This window comes from Ylistrum balloti, unplaced genomic scaffold (assembly GCF_031769215.1).
Source record: "Ylistrum balloti isolate Yb309-2 unplaced genomic scaffold, AGI_CSIRO_Ybal_v1 Utg369926, whole genome shotgun sequence".
NCBI lineage: Eukaryota > Metazoa > Mollusca > Bivalvia > Pectinida > Pectinidae > Ylistrum > Ylistrum balloti.
Genome location: NW_026782041.1, coordinates 805,784 through 829,797, shown reverse-complemented (window position 1 = coordinate 829,797; position 24,014 = coordinate 805,784). Strand labels below are relative to the sequence as shown.

The window sequence follows — 24,014 nt, the reverse complement described above, 5'->3', positions numbered from 1 at the left end:
GTCCCTGTTAAACCCAACAAAACCAAAATAACAGATTCTGCAATCAAGAAAAAAAACCATGATTTTCTTGCGAATAAGATAATGGATATTTGTGCTATCACCTATGACTGCCATATACTATTCATTAATTTATTTCTATACTGATTCTATCACATGTACTGACCTCGTCTGCCAATATACTCGATATATTATAATGATGAGCGTATCGACAGATAAGGCCCGGCCAGTGCCCAGTCCTATTGGCTGTGGCGGAACCATAACAGACCGGTCGCCTTTTCTTTTAATACGTATATCAGCTATTGTTATTGTTTGTATCGTGTTCCGCGATTGGTCATTTCGAGATCACAGCCCGGAAATGAATCAGCTGGTGAAAATAGCGCGCCATTTTTGACAGGTGGGAAAGGCATCATAATAAGTTCTTGATTAATCATGTTATGAACGTAATAATGTTGATGAAAGGCAATTCCTGCACTGACTAATTTTCAACGCACCTGAATTCCCCACTGACATTTCTATAATAAGTCAAATATATATGCACCTTTGCTGAAAGTTGATACGTCTTAAAATTAAATCGCATAGTATAGACACTGAAAACATTGATAAAACACTGCAAAAGCGTGAGGCATGGACAATTTAAGTTCATCCCATGTTCTAGACATCCATAATTTCTTGAAATAATCCATTTAGACATTCACAAATGCAAATTTTGTCACCCAAAAGAAAATGTTTATCATTTAATTGCAGCATAATGATGGACAAAAAAATAATTAAGCTGTGTGAAGATGGTCAAAGTAATGAGTTAGCAAAAACTGTACAAGAAATTCCAAACCAGGAGGTACGTTTGTGTTTACTTACACAGGTTTTAATTGTCCATACATTACTTGTTAATTGTGAGAGGCCAGCTTGTCCTCTCTGATCCACTGGCTTCTCTGGTGATTATCTGCACGGTGTAACTACCTTTCCTTTGGAAGTGAGGGAATAGAACCAATAAGGGAGTGAAAAAAGGAAGTACTGAAGGGAATTTTGATCAGATTTGGTTTGAAGTGTTTAGTAAAGTGGGCTCAGTTCTATTGGATAATTTGATGTTTTGTGTAGATATGATACGTTTGGTAAATTGAAAAAGTGCTGAAGTTTTTTCTTTGCTCTTCTTTTGTTATGGAAGTTTGATACATTATAACACTCCATGATAAATAGATAGAGCAAATGTGATAACTTTGATATATTTAGATCAACACTACCTATGAAAAATGACAATCACTTTTACAGCTAACTCACATGATTGAAAACAGAGCTGTTCGAGGAAAAGGAGAAGTTTTGCCTTTACTACAAGCCATTTTACAAGGTAAAAAGATAAACATAAAGTCAATAAACACATGGCATATCTTTGATGTCAGAAGAAAACATGCTCACTGATGAAATTAGTGTGTGGATAACTGCTGGAACTGAACATGTTATGATCACCATGCACATTTATTCATGGCTACAAACTTCAAATTTTTTTACTCTAAACTTATAGTTGACGTTTGGTGCAAAATATTGACCGGTTTAAATTATGAAACAAAATAATGAATATGTATCATTCAGAAAATGTGTTTTGAGTATACTGAAATGTTTTTTAAGTAACTGAATGAACCTGAAGATTTCAAACTCCACCCCAGGTATGTCCGGCACAGAGCCACGGGATGTGAAGAAATATGTGTCTGTGTACACTCACTGTATCAATCTGTTGGAGCAGAATGAGATGAGCAACAAAGATTCTTCTAATGTTGTTGGACTTCTGATGTTAGAGGTATTGTAATGATAAGGATTGTTAAAGTTAAGAAATTAGGATAAAGGAAAAATGTAAAGGAGTGATTTTGAATATAAAATATATATAATTTCTTTAAGTTTTATTTATAATATTATTTTTATGGAAAATTTTATGTGATAAACATTCCTGATAACAATCAAGGAAGTGATCCATAATTCACTGAAAAATTACTTGCAGCTGCTGTAACAATATCAATGTTCATGGGATACATTTTTGATGATTGTGTGGGTATTCTTCTCATAAATTCCCCTGTCCACATAGCAGTACACTCTTAATGATTTGAAGTTATTTTTTCCTGAAGTTCACATTATCCAGTGCCCAGGAAGTAAGAAGTATTTTCTTCTTTTTTCTTTTTGAAAAAACATGTAATTAGTCCAATGGTAATATATGATTTTGCAAATTATTGGAAAACTTAATGAGTTGTTTACATCATAAAATAAACTGTAAAATTATCACCTCTTCTATTGTTTGTTTCATAATTAAAAATGATTTATGTGTGCTTTTAATATAAGGCTGATGAACTACCTGGGAAAGCTCTGATAGAAATATCAAGTTTATTCATTGACTTGATCAAGAATGGCCAGGCTCAGTGTGAAAAGTAAGTAGAGTTGTGAAATATGCATCAAGGCAAGAAACCTATTAAAACAGTTCCAAGGAATCCAAGGTCACTGATTTTTTTGTTTTTTTTTTCTGTTTATTATTCCAACTTGGAACCAAGCAATGATCAATTACTTTCATTTTGGGGCTCAAAATCTCTTCATTCAATGCTATACGTTATTGATCACCTTCTATTAGAAAAGTTGAGAAATTATTGACGGAATGTGGAAATGTTTTTGTGTCAAATTCAAATGTGCTGAATTTTTTATGGCAATCATTATTGTACATGATTGAAAACTCTGTAAAAAAATCTCATAAAAATATCTTTGGATATTTTAATGAAATCTTCAAGAAAAATATTTTACTTTTTAATGAAATCATTTTTTTACAGAGGACTGGAACTTCTGCCCAAAATCTTGTCAGCACTGGCCAATGAAGAAACAGTGATATATGGTGACAACAGTATGAGTGGAACAGAGTACAAGGGTCATGTCCTAAACAGCCTCTGTTCTTGCAGGTATTTATCATGTCTTGGTTGAAAAGATGAAATTTCTTCCTTTTTAGAAATAGAAAAAGGCCATCCATTTATTTAACTTTTCCTGTTTCAGTACTGAAACTTTCCACTTTCGGATATAAGAAGTTTAACCAAAGGAAAAAAGTGGCAGATAAATTTACATATATTTCATGCAAGATGAGGTATCTTGCATGAGATACCTAATCTTATTAGAGATATTTTTTTTTGTTTTTTGTTTTGTTTTGTTTTGTTTTGTTTTGTTATAAATTTAATGATAGATGATTAATGTGTGTTTGTTTTCAGTATTATTTACCTTTGGCCTGTGTTGATCGCTTCTTATTTGTTTTGATGTGTTTGCACAATGCTATATTTCTATTTGGTATCATCGTAAGTAATTTAATGTAGGACAATCTTCTTACCTCTAAAAATGTTTGATTGTGATTGAAATTAGACGGTCTTGCCATATGACACACAATCACTTTAAAAACCAATCCAGAGACAAAGTTGATGGAAGACTTTAATCACTTTGATAGTATTTAGGAGGAAAGATAAAATATTTGATTTATCCTGTTTTTAATACTTTGTAGGATAGCCAGTATCACAGCAAACTTATTATTCTAAGTGTTGGTACATGTAATAATGTGACCAAGGTATGGGAAGGAGAATATTTACTTATTTTGATAAAATATAAAAAAATGAAAATGAAACGCTTATCAGAAAATTATCCTGTTTAGATGGAATGCCCAGAGTGTGATTCACCTAGCAGGGATGTTTAAAGATGTGATTATGACATTGGATGAGCTCAAGTTTGTATTGGAGAAGATACTACGGATGATGAAGGAATTAGAAGTCGCAGATTTACCAGCTCTTGTGTATCAACTTCTCCTGTTGTCTTCAAAGGTAGTTTGATATTTATAAATTAGTTATTTGTATTAGTTTCAGTTTTATGAATGTTGATAAATATCTTATTTATCTGTTACTAAACCAATGTTAGGTATTCAGCTCAGTCACTTACAATGCAATTTCAATGGAAATGCAAACATGTTTTATATCATTGTCAGTAAACCCAGATACATGTGTACCATGTAAAGGTCAAAGGATTATACACTCAAACAGTATGCATCATCCTGTATATTTAGTTACACTGTCTAAAGCTTCACTGTTCGTCCTCCCACAGTATTTCCTATATTTTCAGCCTGTATCGTGCATCCCAATGTGTAACGCATTTGCATCACATATATTTTCTGTATTAAATCCTACTGTCTACCTATATATTCAGGGCTCTCGATCTGCCAGATTTGGGACCGATATTCGGCCCCATTCCCAATACAAAATAGTATCTTTTTTTTCCCAATTTAGACGCCAAGTTTTCCCAGGTCTAAGTAAAACGCTGATATTTTTCCAAATTCTAAGGGCCCCAGTCCCAAAATGGGGTGTGAGAGCCCTGATATTGCATCATTTGAATTCTACCATATCAAAGGCAAGGTATGTTGGTTTCCTGGTTCCTGGGCTTGGGATAAATACCTTATAATTTTGAAAATAAAGATTAATATGTAAACTGTACAGATGGAAATGTACTATGTCATAACTAAGAACTAATTTCTGGATAGTTTGCAAGTCTCTCCGTCTATTTTCTTTCTTTATAATTTGCCTTTTCGAAGGGGAAAATGTAGAAATCTTTCTTCAGTTTGCTTGACAGTTTCATTTATCACAATCATTGGACAATGTCAGTCTCTTACTTACCAGTAGCATATTTTTAAGAATTTAAGGAATGGTGTTTTACTTAATATGGCAATATGCACATTAAACATACACCAAAATTTGGATGCATAGAAGTGTTTTATATGCTAAAAATTGGATGGAATAAAAACATATTTTTGTTGATTTTTATTTTAGGGACATCATCGTCTAGTGATTGAAGGAATCACAAACTTTTTCATAGAACAAGACAAGCACTTTCGTGACAAATCAACCAATGAAGTGAGGTTTGTGTGAGAAAATCTCCGGATAACAATGCATCATCAATAGAATTTGAGTGAATAATTCATATATGACTGAAAAATTATGAGGCAGTTGAAGCCATTTTTATCTGGTACTTTCTGTGTAATAAATCAACAACTAGATTTCAATAAACTGAGACTATACCATATACCTTTACCAAGTTACAGAGGTTTTGTTATCAGCTATACCAGTTTATGTTGGTTCTTTGTCACAGCGAGGATCTGATGGAAGATGACAATGAAGAAACAGTTCGCCATACAGAGGGTACAGTCATACTCCATGTCAATTTTGCTTCCAAACTTAACAGCAATCTTGGGAAGGAGTTCATCAAATTTCTTAAGGTTTGTATATCATTATGATATTTTCAGAAAAATAAGTCCTTTTTTTTTCATTTTGCATTATTTAGGTAATTTTTGATAAGTTTTCCCCGCACATAATCAAATACCAAATTGAAAAGTTTTCAATTTCATAAAGAAATTAATTTCAGATATTTTTTCAGTGTTAATGACATTTGGTGTTACAGGGTCAGCAACAAGGTTGTGCCACACAGGTTCTGGCTCCATTCAATCTTGCCCTGGCTCTCTCCCTGTCCTGTATCCACAGATATGAGGACCAGGTAATATGGTTTCTAGGTGTAATCTGGGATAAATGATTACACATATTCATTTTCTTTATGATGAAATTTAACTTTACAGACAAATTCTGTTTAATATGGAAGTTTCATCTCACCAGGCTAACATGAATATGCTTTTTATCTCGATTGACAGGTTTTGCGCTCTGCTGAAAATATTATGATTATACAAATAAAATCTTATATTATGAAAGTAGACATTTGTAATACCATTTTTTTTTAATGAAAAGCTTGAATTTTAATGTGACTTGGCCAGTAAGTTTCATGTTAGTGAATTGGCCTATAATTACCCTTTACCTTGATCCTGAACCTTTTCTTATCTAGAGCAGATGTTCTAACACCAACATCACTATTGTATCATGTCATCCTTCTACGGAATAACTTTAATATGGTAAATATTTTTTCCATTTTCTACAGATACTTGACTTTCTAAAGGCGACAGTTTTAAAGAGTTTTAAAGACAGTGATAAACAGGATCAATCTGCTTGGTTGAGAGAGTTGGTCCCTCAGAGCTCTCATATAGAAGATTTGGTGCTGGAGACCGTACAGAATAGGTATATTGTGTCATATAGAAGATTTGGTGCTGGAGACCGTACAGAACAGGTATATTGTATAGTATAGAAGATTTGGTGCTGGAGACCGTACAGAATAGGTATATTGTACCATATGCAAAGCTTATTATCAAAATTATTGAAAACAGAGGTTTTCCTTCAGTGGTACAGTGTTTATAGTCTCGTGCCATTGAAAGTGTGGAATCAAGACAAACCCTTTCTAATGGGTTTTAATTAATTTTACAAAAACTGCATTGGTGCTGAATTAACCAAATTTATTATCACACTCAAATAAATACCAAAAAACTTAGAACTTTAATCCAATATTTATGTGAGGAATATGGAATTTGGAAAATGTTCATTTTGAATATCAATATTCTACTCTAGTTGAATTAAAATACAAACATTAATTTACACATTACTAAATTCAACTAGAAGTTTCTTCATTTGGTAGTGATATTTGTGTTTTAGGGGTTTGTGGTTTTAGTTCATATGAAGACGCTTTGCTTAGCATACCTTTTCAGAACTATCTTAATCTAATAGCATAACCAAATTTTGGTCCTATGTTGTAGAAAGGTTATCTCAAATTTAGAAAAAAAGAGAGGTTTGAAATTACTTTGATCAAACTTTTTCATTAAATTTTCATTGAATTTGGAGAATGGGGGAAGCATGTGGTATCAACACTTTTAATTATTCTCAAATTGAATAAGCATTAATTTTTCTTATCTTCAAGAAACAGTTAATCATTTATCCTTTGTTGAGTCAGAACATCTGCTTGTTGACTGAGATCTGTTGAAGTATTTCCATGGGAAGCAAGACATAGTTATTTACTAAATTTTCATTAATTTTTAAGTTTGTTGTACATTGTTCAAATATGATAAATATATATTGGTTTGGTTTTATAGCGTTTATGGCTGGGACCATGTGATACAGGGATTAGTTCATCTTGGTTTTACATTGATGGATTCGTTTGGACCAAAAGCTGTTTTTGGAAGAGTGGAAGAGATAACTAGTGTGCCGTCACATACACCCTCTCACCGTGCCTGTAAGCTGGGCAGCAAAATATTACTTAATACATTTAAGGTAAAACCTAAATCTTTTATTGGATTTCAATCTCTGTGATATGTTCATTATATACATAAGTAATTGATGTAACCTTTTGTTATTACTTTTTTCACCACTGAAATATACCAAACAGGAAAATCAAATATGTAAGGCAAAGCTTTAGACTTCGCAACTTCAGATAAAGTTCTGAAGTCTGTGATGTGGGACGCAGTTTGTGTTTCTCAGGATAACAGATCTTCTACTGCTGTTTTTGTGGTTGTAACTACAAGCAATTTGGGTAGCCACCAGCTACTACAAAATGCTTTTCAGAATTTCAGAGATAAAACCAAAAATTAAAGTTAATTTGAAGAAGAAAGAAAAGATGATGAGTCTTTGTTTACCGTGTCATGTTAACTTGATGATAACATATTTTGATCAAAATGTCACTATGTTACCCTACCCCCACCCACCCACCCCAAAAAGGACTAGTTTGAATTTATTAACAGGTGAATTTTCTATTCCACAGGCTCATGAGATGGTCAGAGTAGATATATTGGAGCAGATATTTAATCGAGTGGTTACCAAGGCAACATCACCTGTCAGCCATTACTTGGGTAGTTGTAATCAAGTTTCTAATATTGATTTCTTACACATGTAGAGAAGCATCTGGAGTGTAAAGATAAATTTCAGTAAAATATATCATTTAAGGAAAATATCTTGAAACATCCATCTTAAATTGAGAATGTATCACTATTACGCTAAACATACTATGTGTAATAATGTTAGGTTTTCATTAATAGGATGACAAAATTGTTGTATAAACTTAAATCCCATTTCATGGTCACAGTATAAATTTGTATCAAAATCTTTAAAAACTTCATTTTCAGGATTACTACCATATCAGTCCTGTTACAAGCCCAGAAATAAATTTTGACGTGATGTTAGGGTTGGGTTTATTGTAGGACAATGAATTGGCATCTGTTAATATTTCACCATTAAAATTGATGTTTGTGTTGTGTAGATCTACTGTCCAGTACTGTGATGTCAGCACCTCAGATCCTGCTAGAGTCGACCCCTAAAGTGAGAGAAATGTTTGATTATCTGTCTTTTCTCACACCTTCCTCTGCCTACGGACTCCTCAAAGCCATCCAACCACTGCTCAAATTCAGCATGTCCCTGAAGGACTCTCTCATACTAGTGCTGAGGAAGGCAATGTTTTCAAGGTAGAGGAGAGATATTTAACATAAAATACTTTTAAAACCTTTTGTAGACTAAAACTAAGTAATTTGCATGCTTGTAAATTGGACCATATGAAAGACAACTTGTTCATTTGCTCAGGTTGGTTCATTTATATTATTGGGACATCATTTATAAAGGACATGCACACATTTATACAAGTCTGAAAATTCTTTGTCAAGGTTGTCAGAAAGTAAAATAATATCAGTAGGTCCAGTCATTATCATAAAGAAATGGCCGAAGTCCAGCTAGTCAAACATTCAAATGAGAAACGATGTCACATCTGTATAAACAAAGTTGTGGGTTACTAAGATCCAAACCTGAGTAATTTTCCATCTTAAATAGATTTGTATTTGTAGAATTTTTTTTTAAAACCTAAAATACTATTAGAAAGATAGTAAAAGGCAATGTGCACAGAATTTTTGTTTTTCACTGGTTGGGGACATTTTCACCTCATTTTGGGAGGAAAATTTGGTGAATTGAGAAGAAAATTTTCAAGATTGTATTGCAAATTTTGGAAATTTGATAAAAATATGAAATAATTTCAATTGAAAATAGTTTAATTTAATAAATACTTTTGTGTGGGAAGCGAACTTATATTCATTAACAGTATCCCTTGTTAATATTAGGTTTATTGATTGTAAATAAAGTTTTTGTGTCTGTTGTTAGGCAGCTAGACTCCAGGAAAATAGGTGTAAATGGATTCCTTATGATCCTGAAACATTTTCGAGTCCTTGGAGGATTACAGCCCAGCCAGGCCAGTCAATCTGTCTCATCAAGCCAGGCAAGTACCTGAAATTAAAGGGAGACAATCATTTCTATATTTTAAGATTATGTCTCAGTTAGAGATGTTTTAACTTTATAGGATTGTCTTTACGGTCCCTGTGAATAATTTTGATAGCTCTATGGACATATCCTGATTATGAATTTTTTATTTACAAGAGCAGTTTGTTTAATAAACACACATGTAATTTCTTTAAGTATAACTATGTATGAAATGCATTTAGAAATAACGTGCTCATATTGTTTCTTGAACAAAACACGTGAAGGAAGAACTTGAAACATTACAAAAAAATGTATGTTTCATTGGTTTTATTTTTAAAACAGATTCAAGTGGATGTACATGCTCGATACAATCCGTCAAGTAATGAGGCCCTTTGTCTGGAGATTGTGGGAAATCTACGTCGCTCCCTGACGCAACAGGCTGATATACGTCTCATCTTCTATGAGGTTTGCTAAAAAAAAGGGGGGAAAAACAGAGGAAAAATGTATCATTATTTTCATCTTTTTGTAATGTAGAGACTGACATGTGCTCCTTTTCTGTGGCTTCCAAAGAGTTTATATCATACAGAATTGGTATAGCAAATGTTCAATCTCATTTAACTCAAATTGACTGATATATTAAAGTATTTTCACAACGAAGACAAGTTTGAGAATATAGAGAAGTCTGTTATAAACTTTTTCTCGGTTTGGTTTGTAATTTTTATGACTTGTTGCCTATTTTCTCTCTATAAAAACGGAAATTTTAAATTTTGAAGGGGATCTACAAAGTTTTGTGTCGTAACAGCCGGCTACAGGGACCTATCCTGAATATACTTTTATCACAGGTAGGCTTGTGACTGTCCAGTGGCTTATGTAAACACATTTCCAAAAACTTAAACAAGTAAGCTGAATACTTGTACATATCCTTGACTTTTTTTCTTTTGCAATCTGTCAAAGGTAACTTTAAAATTAGTCATTTTTGTGGAATTTTATTTTCATTAATATCGTGGACTCTCTAAATCTGTGAAGTCATAGTCCACAAAATGATAAAACTGATGTCCCTTAAATACTCCCCAATTTTGCTTGCCTTCGAAACATACCATTTAAACTTTTAATTTTAGTTAAAAAAATACTATGAACTGTCAGAAGATGTAAACCCCCCACTGAAACTCGACAGATGCATATGTGCTCAGGGAGACCAAGTTTACCTGCAGGAACCTTTGGTAAGTACAACATTACTTTACAACAAACATCCCACATAAGAATTCTTGCCGTCATTCATCAAATAAAGGTTTCTAGCTGACCATCTGAAACAGAATCAACTGTGGATAGATAATGTGATGCACAAGACTCACCTAACGATTAACTTGTGGTAGTGTGGTTACCACACATTTGAACAGATAGCAGACTTTTGTGGACTACCTGAATATGAATGACTTAATTGCACCAATTTGACATCTGTAACACAAAAACTGAAATCTTGCTCTGTATGAACTCCACAATTACCTGTGCTTTCACTGAGAATATATAAATATATGTAGTGCTCTTTGACCGCTTCCTCCATGTCCTCTGATACAATGTACAATCACTGTGTGTTATGGATGGACAATAGAACAACATCATATTTTAAAGAAATTATTTCTCAACATTTAAACTAGTCCATACATTACATAATTCACTCTCCCATATATTCCTAATTACTCTCCATTCAAGTAGAATCTGTACTCACAACCTCAGCAGAATGGACTCTAAACATTTCTAAGGAAATCAGGATACTGCAGTAGAAGGTAATTGTGTAGACTTTCCCATAGAGATCTAGAGCTAGTATAGAGAGCCAATATCACTTTGGCTCTAATATTCTTAAAAATCATCTAACCATAATATATCATATAATTAAGCACAAGAATGGTTACATCTGAGTATCAGATAACAATATGTCACTTAATGTTACATTAATTCCTTCTCTGAAATAGTTATAAGACCCCTGTCTCTCCCAAATAAGGCCAAACAAAAATATTTCCTGTTTCCAGTAACCTTACTTTTTAAGGAAATTAAAAAAAAAAAACTTTAAAAGTTACAATCTCTCTCTTTTATATACCATATAAAATCATTTGTTAAAATCATATTTTCTGACAACCTACTGATCCTAAAACTTTTCAACATGTTACAGCTAACAATTTTATTTTTGTTTGGTCTTGCCAAACAAAAAAAATCTCTAGAAATTCTATAATAAATGTACATATATACATATCCATATTTATAAACTAAACCTAAACAAATACACAAGACACAAGCTCTGGAAAAAAGGAAACACTTCTTTGTCTGTTCCTAAACACCCACATAAATAAAAACAGCTGTAAATTATAACCTAGGCTTTGATTGATAAAAATAATTGTAAAGGGTATGTAAAAATTACTCAAAAAAAACTAACTTTACTAATTATGAGCTAAAGAACTACAAACAGTGGAAATGAAACCAAAAACACTCTCAAAATACTATTTACAGTGTTTCTTTATAGTCTTTTAAAACCTTTTTTCATGATTTTACTTGTTCCAAGATATCCAAAATATGATTTTTTCTAACACTCTAAAAGACCAAGGGAAAAACTGACAAAAAAACCCAACAAAACTAGATATAGATAGTGCATTATGTAAAACAAGACATATTGCTGAGCTCTGGAAAGAGTGACATCACAGAAGGGTCATTCTTTGTTAATTATCAAGAGTATTTTCTTCTTCACTGACAGGCTCATCTTCTTGGCTGTGTTCAGTTGTCAGTTCTGAAAGTCTCTGATATCCGACGTCAGCAGACGGATGATGATGACGATGATGATGACACTCACATCCTGTCCGTCAAGTCTGAGCTGGAGGACATGTTAGAAAGTATTACCCAGAGGATGATCAAGTCTGAGATGGAAGACTTTGAGCTGGTAATTTACACTAAAAACTTATATGTTTTTCCTGCATGTTATTTTTGCTTTTTGTGATCAGAAGTTGACATGGCAAAATGGTAAAACCTGTATGATGATTGTGAAAAAATGAATTATTGACTGTAAGAGTTTTCAGCTTTGTTTCAAATTTTTCCAGCTGCTTTTTTCACAAAAGTGATGAATTGGTTTCCTCCGATCATTTTTGTAATATCTTTATTTTAGATTAGTCGATAACGATCAAAGAAAAATTGATCAATAGAACTCATGTAAATCTCTCATGCTTTGACAATCTACCTCCTCTCAGAAATCTTATGGAAAAGTATCATTAGGATAAAATTCCTAGATGATATTATTTGTCACCTGCCCGTCTCTTAAACAAATTCATGCAACATTATAATATCAGAATTAAGTTTGGAAATCATTGTTATTGTATGAAATTAATACTTGGTAATTTCAACAAAAGTTATATCTTTCAAAGGAAATAATTAGGAGTTAGGGAACATTCTTACTTGTTGTTTTCTACCATTCTGCATCATTAAACCACTTCCTTTATTGAATTCTTTCAATCCCTTTTATACATTATGTTTGAGCACAATCAATACTATGATTTTACTTATTTGTCCAAACCCATACATGTTTAAATTTTGTCTTGAACAGTGGTACATTGGCACCTCACAACATCTATACTGGTATGTTAGATGTGAAGATTTATCATGAAATCTTCTTTCTTTTTCAAATATGGTGTGGAGGTTGCTGATTGATTGATTGATTGATTGATCAAGTGGACAGTTCATACAGTACATACTGTCCATGAACGTTAAAAAATTTACTTTGTACTATATACTCCCTTCTTCCCTCCTTACCTACCCTCCTTCCTTCTCTTCAGTCCTTCCCTTTTGTTTCAATCAAAAATTATTACCATATGTATTTTTTTACATTGCTTGTTGATTAAGTATTGGTGTATAAACTATGTATTGGAGAGGGCTTTATAAGTTGGTCAAACTTGTGCCCTATCCTATTGTACAAACTTTCTGCAATAAAATACAGTAATTAGTAAATCAAATAAAATTTCTCTTTGTAGGACAAAGCAGCTGACTTCTCCCTGGGAAGTAGTGTTGGTATAAAGAACAACATCTTTGCTATCCTTGTACTAGGGATGTATGAGGTACTCATGGAATACACTTTTCTGAAGGGACAGTTCAGGTTAGAATATCACTTCTTTCTGCTTAGTCATCATTTCTAGCTGTAACAATCACAACAATTCGCTCCCTCAAGTTTCATTTTATTTTCCTGCAGAAATAAGAAAAGGGGATGAGAGGTGGTTCCAGAAGTGCACAATTGATTTCAGATAGGAAGTTTTGCGAAACATCAAAGTAGAACATGTATTTTGATGGTAGCATCAGCTACTGTTACTACAAGCATGGTATCTCTGTTTAAAATGCTTATGATTCAGTATTCTTAATTAGTTATAAACAGTACTGAGGAATTTTAGGAGAGCTATTGTGACTTGCGATCTGATCATTCTTGATTCAGTGTAAACAGTACAGAGGAAGTCTTAGGATTATTTGAGAACTATCATAAGCTGGGATCTGTACTGAAAGAGAAGGCCACCGCTGCTACTGGGAAAAAAGGCAAAGGTCCTACCAGTAAACCCCCACGAAGTATGTTGTCCCTGGACTGTGTCTCAGCCATTCTGGATGCCATTATCAAGTAAGACTAGTTGTAGTTTAAAAATCTATACTTCAGTGATTTTGCCTTTTAATTTGGCACTTTGAATATAATAACTGAGATTAAACAATAAGATAATTGTCATTTTATCAGAGACTGTAGAATGGAACATTTAACCAATTAAAAAGAGACTTAAGTGTTGCTTATACCCCAACCTTGTATATTTAATCATCATGATTTGATTGGTTAGTCGTTGATGTTAAGAAGTGATGTCAAATTTGAACTTAAAAGTAAAGATATTCGTTTATCAAACCTTGGTTACTATCAGACAGCATATTGCGAAGTACAATGACACTCTACATGTCATAGTACTCAGAATTGGTATTGTACATTGAATACTAATAGAATTGGGATGTATTAAGCAGCATATGTAGTTAGTTTTGACTATACAGAATTAAGACTATAGATTGTGTAGATATAGGACTATACTGTGTACATGGAAACCACCCAAATATCACTTGTACTTAGCATTGACTGGTTTCTTTAATAGTGACACAGCACTCAGTCATCAGGAGAGTGTACAAACCTTGCGTGACAACATGGATTTCAGAAAGTATGTGATGGGTGTGGCTCTACAAAAAATCCAGCAAGTACAGGACAAGGGAGTGTGTGACGGTCTGGAGGCCAGCGATAGCAACAAGATACGACACCTCATCTGCAGTCTTGGCAGGTACATTTACATACATGTTACATGAATGAAAGTTGCAGTGCATTTTCTTCATGACTGTCAAGAAAATAGCTCATGTTTGATTTTTCCAGTTGTATCAAAGGCCACTATTGATATATAAAGGAAATGGCAGTCATAGGTAATTAAGGTACAGGGCTCCAACTAAACATGGTGACAAACTTCATTTCGATTTGATATCTTAACAAATGTTTCAGTACTTTCCTGAAGCATTACTCTGAGAACCAGAAGCCGAGTGAAGAAGGGAAGCGTAGCCGCAGTAAGGGGATCTATGGTCAGTGCTTGGAGGGACTGGTGAGCATAGTGACGATACTGACCCAGCAACACAAGGAGCAGCTGGCTTCCTGTCTCTGTGATATCTGTAAGTATAGCTGGCTTCCTGTCTCTGTGATATCTGTAAGTATAGCTGGTATCAGGCTTCATGTAATATCTGTAAGTGCAGCTGGTATCAGGCCTCTTTTGATATCTGTGAGTACAGCTGGTATCAGGCCTCTTGTGATATCTGTAAGTACAGCTGGTATCAGGCCTCTTGCAATATCTGTAAGTATAGCTGGTATCAGGCCATTTTTGATATCTGTAAGTATAGCTGGTATCAGGTCTCTTGTGATATCTGTAAGTATAGCTGGTATCAGGCCTCTTGCGATATCTTAAGTATAGCTGGTATCAGGCCATTTGTGATATCTGTAAGTACAGCTGGTATCAGGCCTCTTTTGATATCTGTAAGTACAGCTGGTATCAGGCCTCCTTTGATATCAGTAAGTACAGCTGGTATCAGGCCTCTTTTGATATCTGTAAGTACAGCTGGTATCAGGCCTCTTTTGATATCTGTAAGTACAGCTGGTATCAGGCCTCTTTTGATATCTGTAAGTATAACTGGTATCAGGCCTCTTTTGATATCTGTAAGTACAGCTGGTATCAGGCCTCTTGTGATATCTGTAAGTACAGCTGGTATCAGGCCTCTTGCAATATCTGTAAGTATAGCTGGTATCAGGCCATTTTTGATATCTGTAAGTATAGCTGGTATCAGGTCTCTTGTGATATCTGTAAGTATAGCTGGTATCAGGCCTCTTGCGATATCTTAAGTATAGCTGGTATCAGGCCATTTGTGATATCTGTAAGTACAGCTGGTATCAGGCCTCTTTTGATATCTGTAAGTACAGCTGGTATCAGGCCTCCTTTGATATCAGTAAGTACAGCTGGTATCAGGCCTCTTTTGATATCTGTAAGTACAGCTGGTATCAGGCCTCTTTTGATATCTGTAAGTACAGCTGGTATCAGGCCTCTTTTGATATCTGTAAGTATAACTGGTATCAGGCCTCTTTTGATATCTGTAAGTACAGCTGGTATCAGGCCTCTGTGATTTAAGTTTGATCTATGTTTCTATGTAGATTGAACTTGTTTAACATCCAAAAAAATGACATTTGGGAAATGTAGGGATATCAATGTACCACAGACATGTTCTAATTTCTGTTTACATCATGTATACATTTCACATTGAAGATGTTTGATAGAGCTCATGTTTTTATCTAATGCAGTAGGAGCACAGGCCTTGGATAACCACCAGGAGGTGATATATAGTAACATCAAAAAGTTTCAGGTAAGTCTGAGATATGGTCTATCTATCTGAAATACAAGTTACAGGTAAATCTGGAAATCAAGCCACTGATAAAGGTAGTTAGTAGTAAGTTATATACAGGTTACAGGTAAAATTAGAAAAGTTAGGTAATTTTAAAGTTAGAAATACTGTTACATACAAATAATACAAATAATAGGAAAGTCAGAAATGCATTTACAGGTTACAGGTAATTTGTACTGTCACTATGGCTAATAGTGGCTGAAAATTAAAGTATCTACTATTATTTTGCCTAATTTGTTGTTACTGACATAATAATATGACTCGGTATGAAGTGTTTTGATGGAAGATACAGTTACAAATGTCTGTAGGACAGACTTCAACACAGTTACAAATATAGAATCTATTACCATTGTCTATTTGACAGAGGCTTGTGATGAACCTTCTATCTGCTGAAGATGATGACCACAACTGGAAGGAAGTGACCCATTTATTGACGATCATCCAGCTACTGTGCCGTGAGCTGAAGGTCTCTAATACCCAATTTGAAAAAGTGTTGGACTGGGTTCAAAACATCTGTACAGAACAAACCATAGGTAGGTCATAGGCCATAGGAGAGAAATAGGAAGTATGGACTTGGACAAGGTCTTGTTTTCATGATTTTGGAGTCTCTGTTAATTACCTGTATGTACTTGTACCCAGTATATTGGACAATAGTCCATGTTTGTAAGTATTTATTTCATTTTCCTGCAATAAGCCTACCCCCTGACTTTGATTCTATGGTTATGTGTGAGATCCCTAAGCTTAATACAGGATAAAGATATTAGGTATATTTAAGGGCTGTTGAGAAGCTGGAAGGAAAATTTTGTGTTTAGCTCAATTTGTCATAAATAAAATTTCATTATTTTAGTGTTTTATTTTATGATAAATGACTATGGAGTCCTTATGGATTATTCTATTCACTTCAGATGTAGTAGATAGTCATTTTGAAACTCAAGTTTCCTCTCTCGCCTTTGGTGTAAAAAAATTTTCATTTCATGTTTAACTTTACATTAATATTAAAAAATGGCAACAATATATCTGATGTTTTTAACCTGTTATTAATTACAGTTAATTTCAAGTTAGAAATCATGTATTTGAAAGAGGTAAAAAATTTCAGTGTATGTGGCCATACATGAGCATACTTGTACTTACAAAGTATAAGGCAAGACTTAAATTATGTGTAATTCTTGTTTAATCTGTTTGATTTACAAACATGTCTATTTAAAATTTGGTGGATTTAACAACTTCACAAATTCAAATGCTGCTTCAAATCCATTTCTAACAATGTATTTCTAAACTTGTGTTATTGATTGGTTGAGGATTTTGAATCAAACAACACCTTGATGAATGAGGATAAGATCCTTTTATTGGTATGCTTTCTTTGTTGCACAGATGATTTATCTACATGTAAGCTTCTCTTTGGAATGTTACTGGAGATGATCCAGCAGAGAAAGAGTTGTCCCCCTTACCTACGAGACATATCACAAGATATTCACTCACAACTTGGTGACATTGACCAGGTACCTCTCTGAAACTAACTTGCAGACTATCACTAAGATTCACCATTGCCTTATGATTTAGGGTTGATGTAAACTCATATTTCTAAAACGTTATTGTATTTCATACAGGTTTAAATAGATTATATTATATAAATGGTTTATTGTCTCATCTCTGGTAGAAATTTCAAAACTTTGCATTATGAGCTCTACATAAAACATTTCAAACATCAGATTCAGGTGCGTTCATTTATTTTGGAATATTTCCATGGTGCCAGGACTGTTTCAACCAATGTATGCAAAAGCAGCTCAAGTCCCAGGACTGTTTCAACCAATGTATGCAAAAGCAGCTCAAGTCTCCAAGCAGGGTTGAAAATATTCCTGTCGAGATGTAATCACAAATACCATAGTCAGACACCAGATATTAATGTTACAAATTGATAATGGATATCAATTTCAAAATAAGTCTTTCTTGTTTCTGAATCAATCAGCAAGTCTCCAAACAGTGTTAAAATGTGCAGTATAAACAGATGCAATTGCCTAGAGACTACCACAAATGTAATGATTTGTTTTTCAGGAGGTAGAGGTAGAGGATCGAACCCATCATGCTTCTATCACAGCACGGACTGCAGCTCCGACTATCCTTCTCCTGGTTCTACAACAAGTGGAAAGAGAATTAGATGACACAGAGTGGGCCATAGCACGGATAAAGGCAGAAACATTGTCTGCAGCACCAGCTGATGGTAGCATTTAATTGAAATAGATGTTATTTACTTGTTTGAATTGATATAACATACAAAACATCTCTACTTAAAAACATCTCACAAGTGTTATATTATTTCATGAAGACAACAGTTTCTTGTTACATGTCATATTGAGTTAGCTTATTAGTCTGTGAAGTGGACTGAGAATTTACTTTGCTTTCATGTCTGATTTGTGATGAAGATAAGGTGAGAATTTACTTTGCTTTCATGTCTGATTTGTGATGAAGATAAGGTGAGAATTTACTTTGCTTTCATGTCTGATTTGTGATGAAGATAAGGTGAGAATTTACTAAGCTTTCATCTCTGATTTGTGATGAAGATAAGGTGAGAATTTACTAAGCTTTCATCTCTGATTTGTGATTTGACTTGGTACTGAAGAGATTGTACAATTAATTGAAATGTTATTAAATTTTTTTCAACAGGTAGACTTCAGTATACTTCTGTTAAATTCTGATTGATTTCTGTTTTTTGTTTTACAGACACAGATGATCTTACACAGCGAGAAGGCCATGAAAAATCAATATGTAGTCGCCTTGGTATCCTAGTTACAGCCTTCCATGAGCTCATCCAGTCAGCCATGCCTGTGGGAGTCTGTGTTGAGGCTATTATCAAACAGACCACTCGTCTCTTTGGTACTCTGACTCTTCTTGTTAAATATGTAAGTGGTTTTGAGACAAATTAATCATGCTCCTGTCTTTAGCACTGAAAATCTTTGTTTTAAATATGTAAGTTTTAAGAGAACTAGGTTTCACTCATCTCTTGTAATTATTAAAATATCGTCCTCCTACAAACCAAGGACAATATGTAATCCTCGACTCAAAGGAGGGATTTGAGCTTCTAACAGGACAACAATTTAGCGTCATATACCAGTTGCAGTTTTGGGAAGCTATTTTATTTATTGAACAAATTTGGAGATTGTTCTATTTTTTCAACAAGCATACTTGATACAGATTCTTGAAATCTTGAAGGATGTTCTATTTTTTCAACAAGCATACCTGATACAGATTCTTGAATTCAATTGTAATACATTTAACTTTCAGAATTTTAATATTTCAATTGATGCAACTTGGTGAAATTGAAATAATTTGAAAATGGCAGATATATGAACTGAACTACTTTTCAGATGGCACTGATGATATTTATGAATTCTGGTGGGAAATATTCAGTCTTGAATGATTCCAGATAATTTTTTATCCTATTATCATTGCAGTACCTTGCCATGTATGCACAGAAAGTACATCATGTGACTGCTCGTTTTGAGAAGTTGATCAAACTCATTGGAACACATCTTACACAGCACTGCTACGCCATGATCACGTATATACAGGTATGATAGTCCATGATTCTATGAGAAATCTGGTTTGACCATAACATCAATAGGTCTTTGTGCTTTACTGTGGATGAATTGTCTTTGTCCACTTAATTTGTCCTTTGATAGTTTGTCTGACTAGTTTCTGTCCATCCAAATTCTTTTGCTGATACTAATAAAATCTGTAACTGTGCAAGATTGGGGTATCTTAGACGAGGGCTAAGATCGTGTAACACAATCCTAACCGAGGTGTTAGCTGAGGTTAGGATGTTACAGGATCTTAGACTGAGTGAGATTGGGGTATCTTAGACGAGGGCTAAGATCGTGTAACACAATCCTAACCGAGGTGTTAGCTGAGGTTAGGATGTTACAGGATCTTAGACTGAGTGAGATTGGGGTATCTTAGACGAGGGCTAAGATCCTGTAACACAATCCTAACCGAGGTGTTAGCTGAGGTTAGGATGTTACAGGATCTTAGACTGAGTGAGATTGGGGTATCTTAGACGAGGGCTAAGATCCTGTAACACAATCCTAACCGAGGTGTTAGCTGAGGTTAGGATGTTACAGGATCTTAGACTGAGTGAGATTGGGGTATCTTAGACGAGGGCTAAGATCCTGTAACACAATCCCAACCGAGGTGTTAGCTGAGGTTAGGATGTTACAGGATCTTAGACTGAGTGAGATTGGGGTATCTTAGACGAGGGCTAAGATCCTGTAACACAATCCCAACCGAGGTGTTAGCTGAGGTTAGGATGTTACAGGATCTTAGACTGAGTGAGATTGGGATATCTCAGTCGAGGGCTAAGATCCTGTAACACAATCCCAACCGAGGTGTTAGCTGAGGTTAGGATGTTACAGGATCTTAGACTGAGTGAGATTGGGGTATCTTAGACGAGGGCTAAGATCCTGTAACACAATCCCAACCGAGGTGTTAGCTGAGGTTAGGATGTTACAGGATCTTAGACTGAGTGAGATTGGGGTATCTTAGACGAGGGCTAAGATCCTGTAACACAATCCCAACCGAGGTGTTAGCTGAGGTTAGGATGTTACAGGATCTTAGACTGAGTGAGATTGGGGTATCTTAGACGAGGGCTAAGATCCTGTAACACAATCCTAACCGAGGTGTTAGCTGAGGTTAGACTGAGTGAGATTGGGGTATCTTAGACGAGGGCTAAGATCCTGTAACACAATCCTAACCGAGGTGTTAGCTGAGGTTAGGATGTTACAGGATCTTAGACTGAGTGAGATTGGGGTATCTTAGATGAGGGCTAAGATCCTGTAACACAATCCCAACCGAGGTGTTAGCTGAGGTTAGGATGTTACAGGATCTTAGACTGAGTGAGATTGGGGTATCTTAGACGAGGGCTAAGATCCTGTAACACAATCCTAACCGAGGTGTTAGCTGAGGTTAGGATGTTACAGGATCTTAGACTGAGTGAGATTGGGGTATCTTAGACGAGGGCTAAGATCCTGTAACACAATCCTAACCGAGGTGTTAGCTGAGGTTAGGATGTTACAGGATCTTAGACTGAGTGAGATTGGGGTATCTTAGACGAGGGCTAAGATCCTGTAACACAATCCTAACCGAGGTGTTAGCTGAGGTTAGGATGTTACAGGATCTTAGACTGAGTGAGATTGGGGTATCTTAGACGAGGGCTAAGATCCTGTAACACAATCCCAACCGAGGTGTTAGCTGAGGTTAGGATGTTACAGGATCTTAGACTGAGTGAGATTGGGGTATCTTAGACGAGGGCTAAGATCCTGTAACACAATCCCAACCGAGGTGTTAGCTGAGGTTAGGATGTTACAGGATCTTAGACTGAGTGAGATTGGGGTATCTTAGACGAGGGCTAAGATCCTGTAACACAATCCTAACCGAGGTGTTAGCTGAGGTTAGGATGTTACAGGATCTTAGACTGAGTGAGATTGGGGTATCTTAGACGAGGGCTAAGATCCTGTAACACAATCCCAACCGAGGTGTTAGCTGAGGTTAGGATGTTACAGGATCTTAGACTGAGTGAGATTGGGGTATCTTAGACGAGGGCTAAGATCCTGTAACACAATCCTAACAGAGGTGTTAGCTGAGGTTAGGATGTTACAGGATCTTAGACTGAGTGAGATTGGGATATCTCAGTCGAGGGCTAAGATCCTGTAACACAATCCCAACCGAGGTGTTAGCTGAGGTTAGGATGTTACAGGATCTTAGACTGAGTGAGATTGGGGTATCTTAGACGAGGGCTAAGATCCTGTAACACAATCCCAACCGAGGTGTTAGCTGAGGTTAGGATGATACAGGATCTTAGCCCAGGCGAGATCGTGGTATCTCAGTCGAGGGCTAAGATCCTGTAACACAATCCCAAACAAGGCTTTAGCTGAGGTTAGGATGTTACAGGATCTTATCCCAGGCGAGATCGTGGTATCTCAGTCGAGGGCTAAGATCCTGTAACATAATCCCAACCGAGGTTTTAGCTGAGGTTAGGATGTTACAGGATCTTAGACTGAGTGAGATTGGGATATCTCAGTCGAGGGCTGAGATCCTGTAACATAATCCCAACCCAGGTTTTAGCTGATGTTAGGATGTTACAGGATCTTAGACTGAGTGAGATCGTGGTATCTCAGTCGAGGGCTAAGATCCTGTGACATTATCCCAACCGAGGTGTTAGCTGAGGTTAGGATGTTACAGGATCCTAGCCCGAGAAATTTACGCCTACATGCTGATGAATACATCTATTCGTAAAAATTGCACGAAAACACACGTAAGGGTACTAGACAGACTGGGCGAGATAGAAAAATCTAGCATGGGGTTTTACATAGGATATCCCTGTCTGAGGTGTGAGAAAGTAACAGTTGGTATTTCATAGACATCATAGATTGACAATTAAGATTGTACTTATATTATAGACATCGGAGAGTGAACATATACAGCATGCTGTTGAAAAACATGGCAAAAAGGACAAGAAAAAGGCTTCAGCAGCAGTTCAGGCAGGGAAGGTTTGTACATTGCTGTAGTTTTATAGTTTCAAAAATTTTCATTCAAGTCGACGACATTTATTTCTTCATTTTCTAATTTACATTTACAGTGTATTTAAATTTATGTTTTTGTTTATTTATTACAGGCTAAAGTGATGAAGCAATCGAAGACGATACCAAACTTAATATTTGCTATAGAAAGTTTTGAGAAATATCTTATTCAACTTTCTAAAAAGTCTAAGGTAAATTATTTTTAGTTTGAAAGGAAAAGCTACCTATAATGTCAAATATCTGGGTAGTTAAGTTTTTGGATTCAGTTTTTTGATAATAAATAAATCGTGTACAATACATAGATCAAGATTTTGAGTATTAAGTAAGATTATTAAGGTTTTAATTGAATAGAATATTTCAAAACCTGGTTGATTAAAATATTTTGAGATAAACAAAATATGGTTTATATGATAATAGATCATTTATTTTACAAGTTCTCAAGAACATATCTCCTCCATTTGGTCCAGGTATTGATGACAAGCTATCCATGATATGAAAGGCTAGTGAAAACTTTCATGTGGTATTTTACATATTTTTGGAAAATTAAAACTTTTTAAATAATTTGAAATCAATACCTACTCAATTAATATTTGATTGGTTATCTTAACAGATAAATTTGATGGAGCACATAAAGATCAGTACTTCTCGAGATTTCCGCATCAACACAGCAGCCTTACAGGAAGTTATGGCAGAGCCATCTGACAATGAGGACAATGATAGTGATGGAAACGTTGAAGAAGATAACACAGTCATCAGTGATGATGGCAGCAAGGCATGTATATCAATATATTCAAACATTTGGTAGACACAGAATAAAATTTCTTTTTTTTTCAAATAATTTCTTTCAAGCAATATGAAAATTTAGCATCGGCAATTACTATTTAACAATATGGATTTGTGTAGTGAATCAGTTACATTTTTGTTTACTTTTCTCTTTGAACATGCTGTTACTGAAACAGATTGGTAGTGATAAACCATATTGTGATTGGTAGTGATGTGATATAAACCATATTGTGATTGGAAGTGATGTGATATAAACCATATTGTGATTGGTAGGTATGTGATATAAACCATATTGTGAATAGTCAAGTTGAATGAGAGTAAACATGTTTTCAACTTTGGAAATGATTTGCTGGAAAAGCAGTGATGATGAAATGAATAAAGTTACCCAATAATTTCTGTAGTTTAAATCAAAGAAAACAATATCTTTTCAGTATAACTTTTTTTACAGCAATCAGAATCAGAGGAGGAAGAGGATGAAGAAAACCAGGAACCTGTAAACAAACAGCTGTGTCTTGACAAGACTGTTGCTACCCAATAA

General features: G+C 34.9%; 2 protein-coding genes across 2 annotated transcripts in view; both read left to right on the top strand.

The window, feature by feature from the left end:
• Positions 1-24,014, top strand: part of LOC132546977 (nuclear pore complex protein Nup107-like) — a 168,064-nt gene that overhangs the window by 33,459 nt on the left and 110,591 nt on the right. The gene's annotated exons all lie outside the window — the stretch shown is intronic.
• LOC132546998 (Fanconi anemia group I protein-like) lies at positions 749-24,014 on the top strand. Its single transcript, XM_060210733.1, has 32 exons — positions 749-835; positions 1,267-1,342; positions 1,659-1,789; positions 2,323-2,408; positions 2,799-2,924; positions 3,656-3,821; positions 4,818-4,906; positions 5,137-5,263; positions 5,446-5,538; positions 5,971-6,107; positions 7,010-7,187; positions 7,675-7,762; positions 8,170-8,371; positions 9,054-9,168; positions 9,492-9,614; positions 9,923-9,991; positions 10,268-10,369; positions 11,893-12,075; positions 13,157-13,278; positions 13,609-13,785; positions 14,294-14,473; positions 14,686-14,849; positions 16,024-16,085; positions 16,489-16,657; positions 17,496-17,623; positions 18,177-18,342; positions 18,843-19,021; positions 19,574-19,690; positions 22,574-22,663; positions 22,789-22,884; positions 23,304-23,465; positions 23,925-24,014. Exons 1-32 carry the CDS (start codon positions 749-751, stop codon positions 24,012-24,014), a joined length of 4,080 nt encoding a protein of 1,359 aa, XP_060066716.1.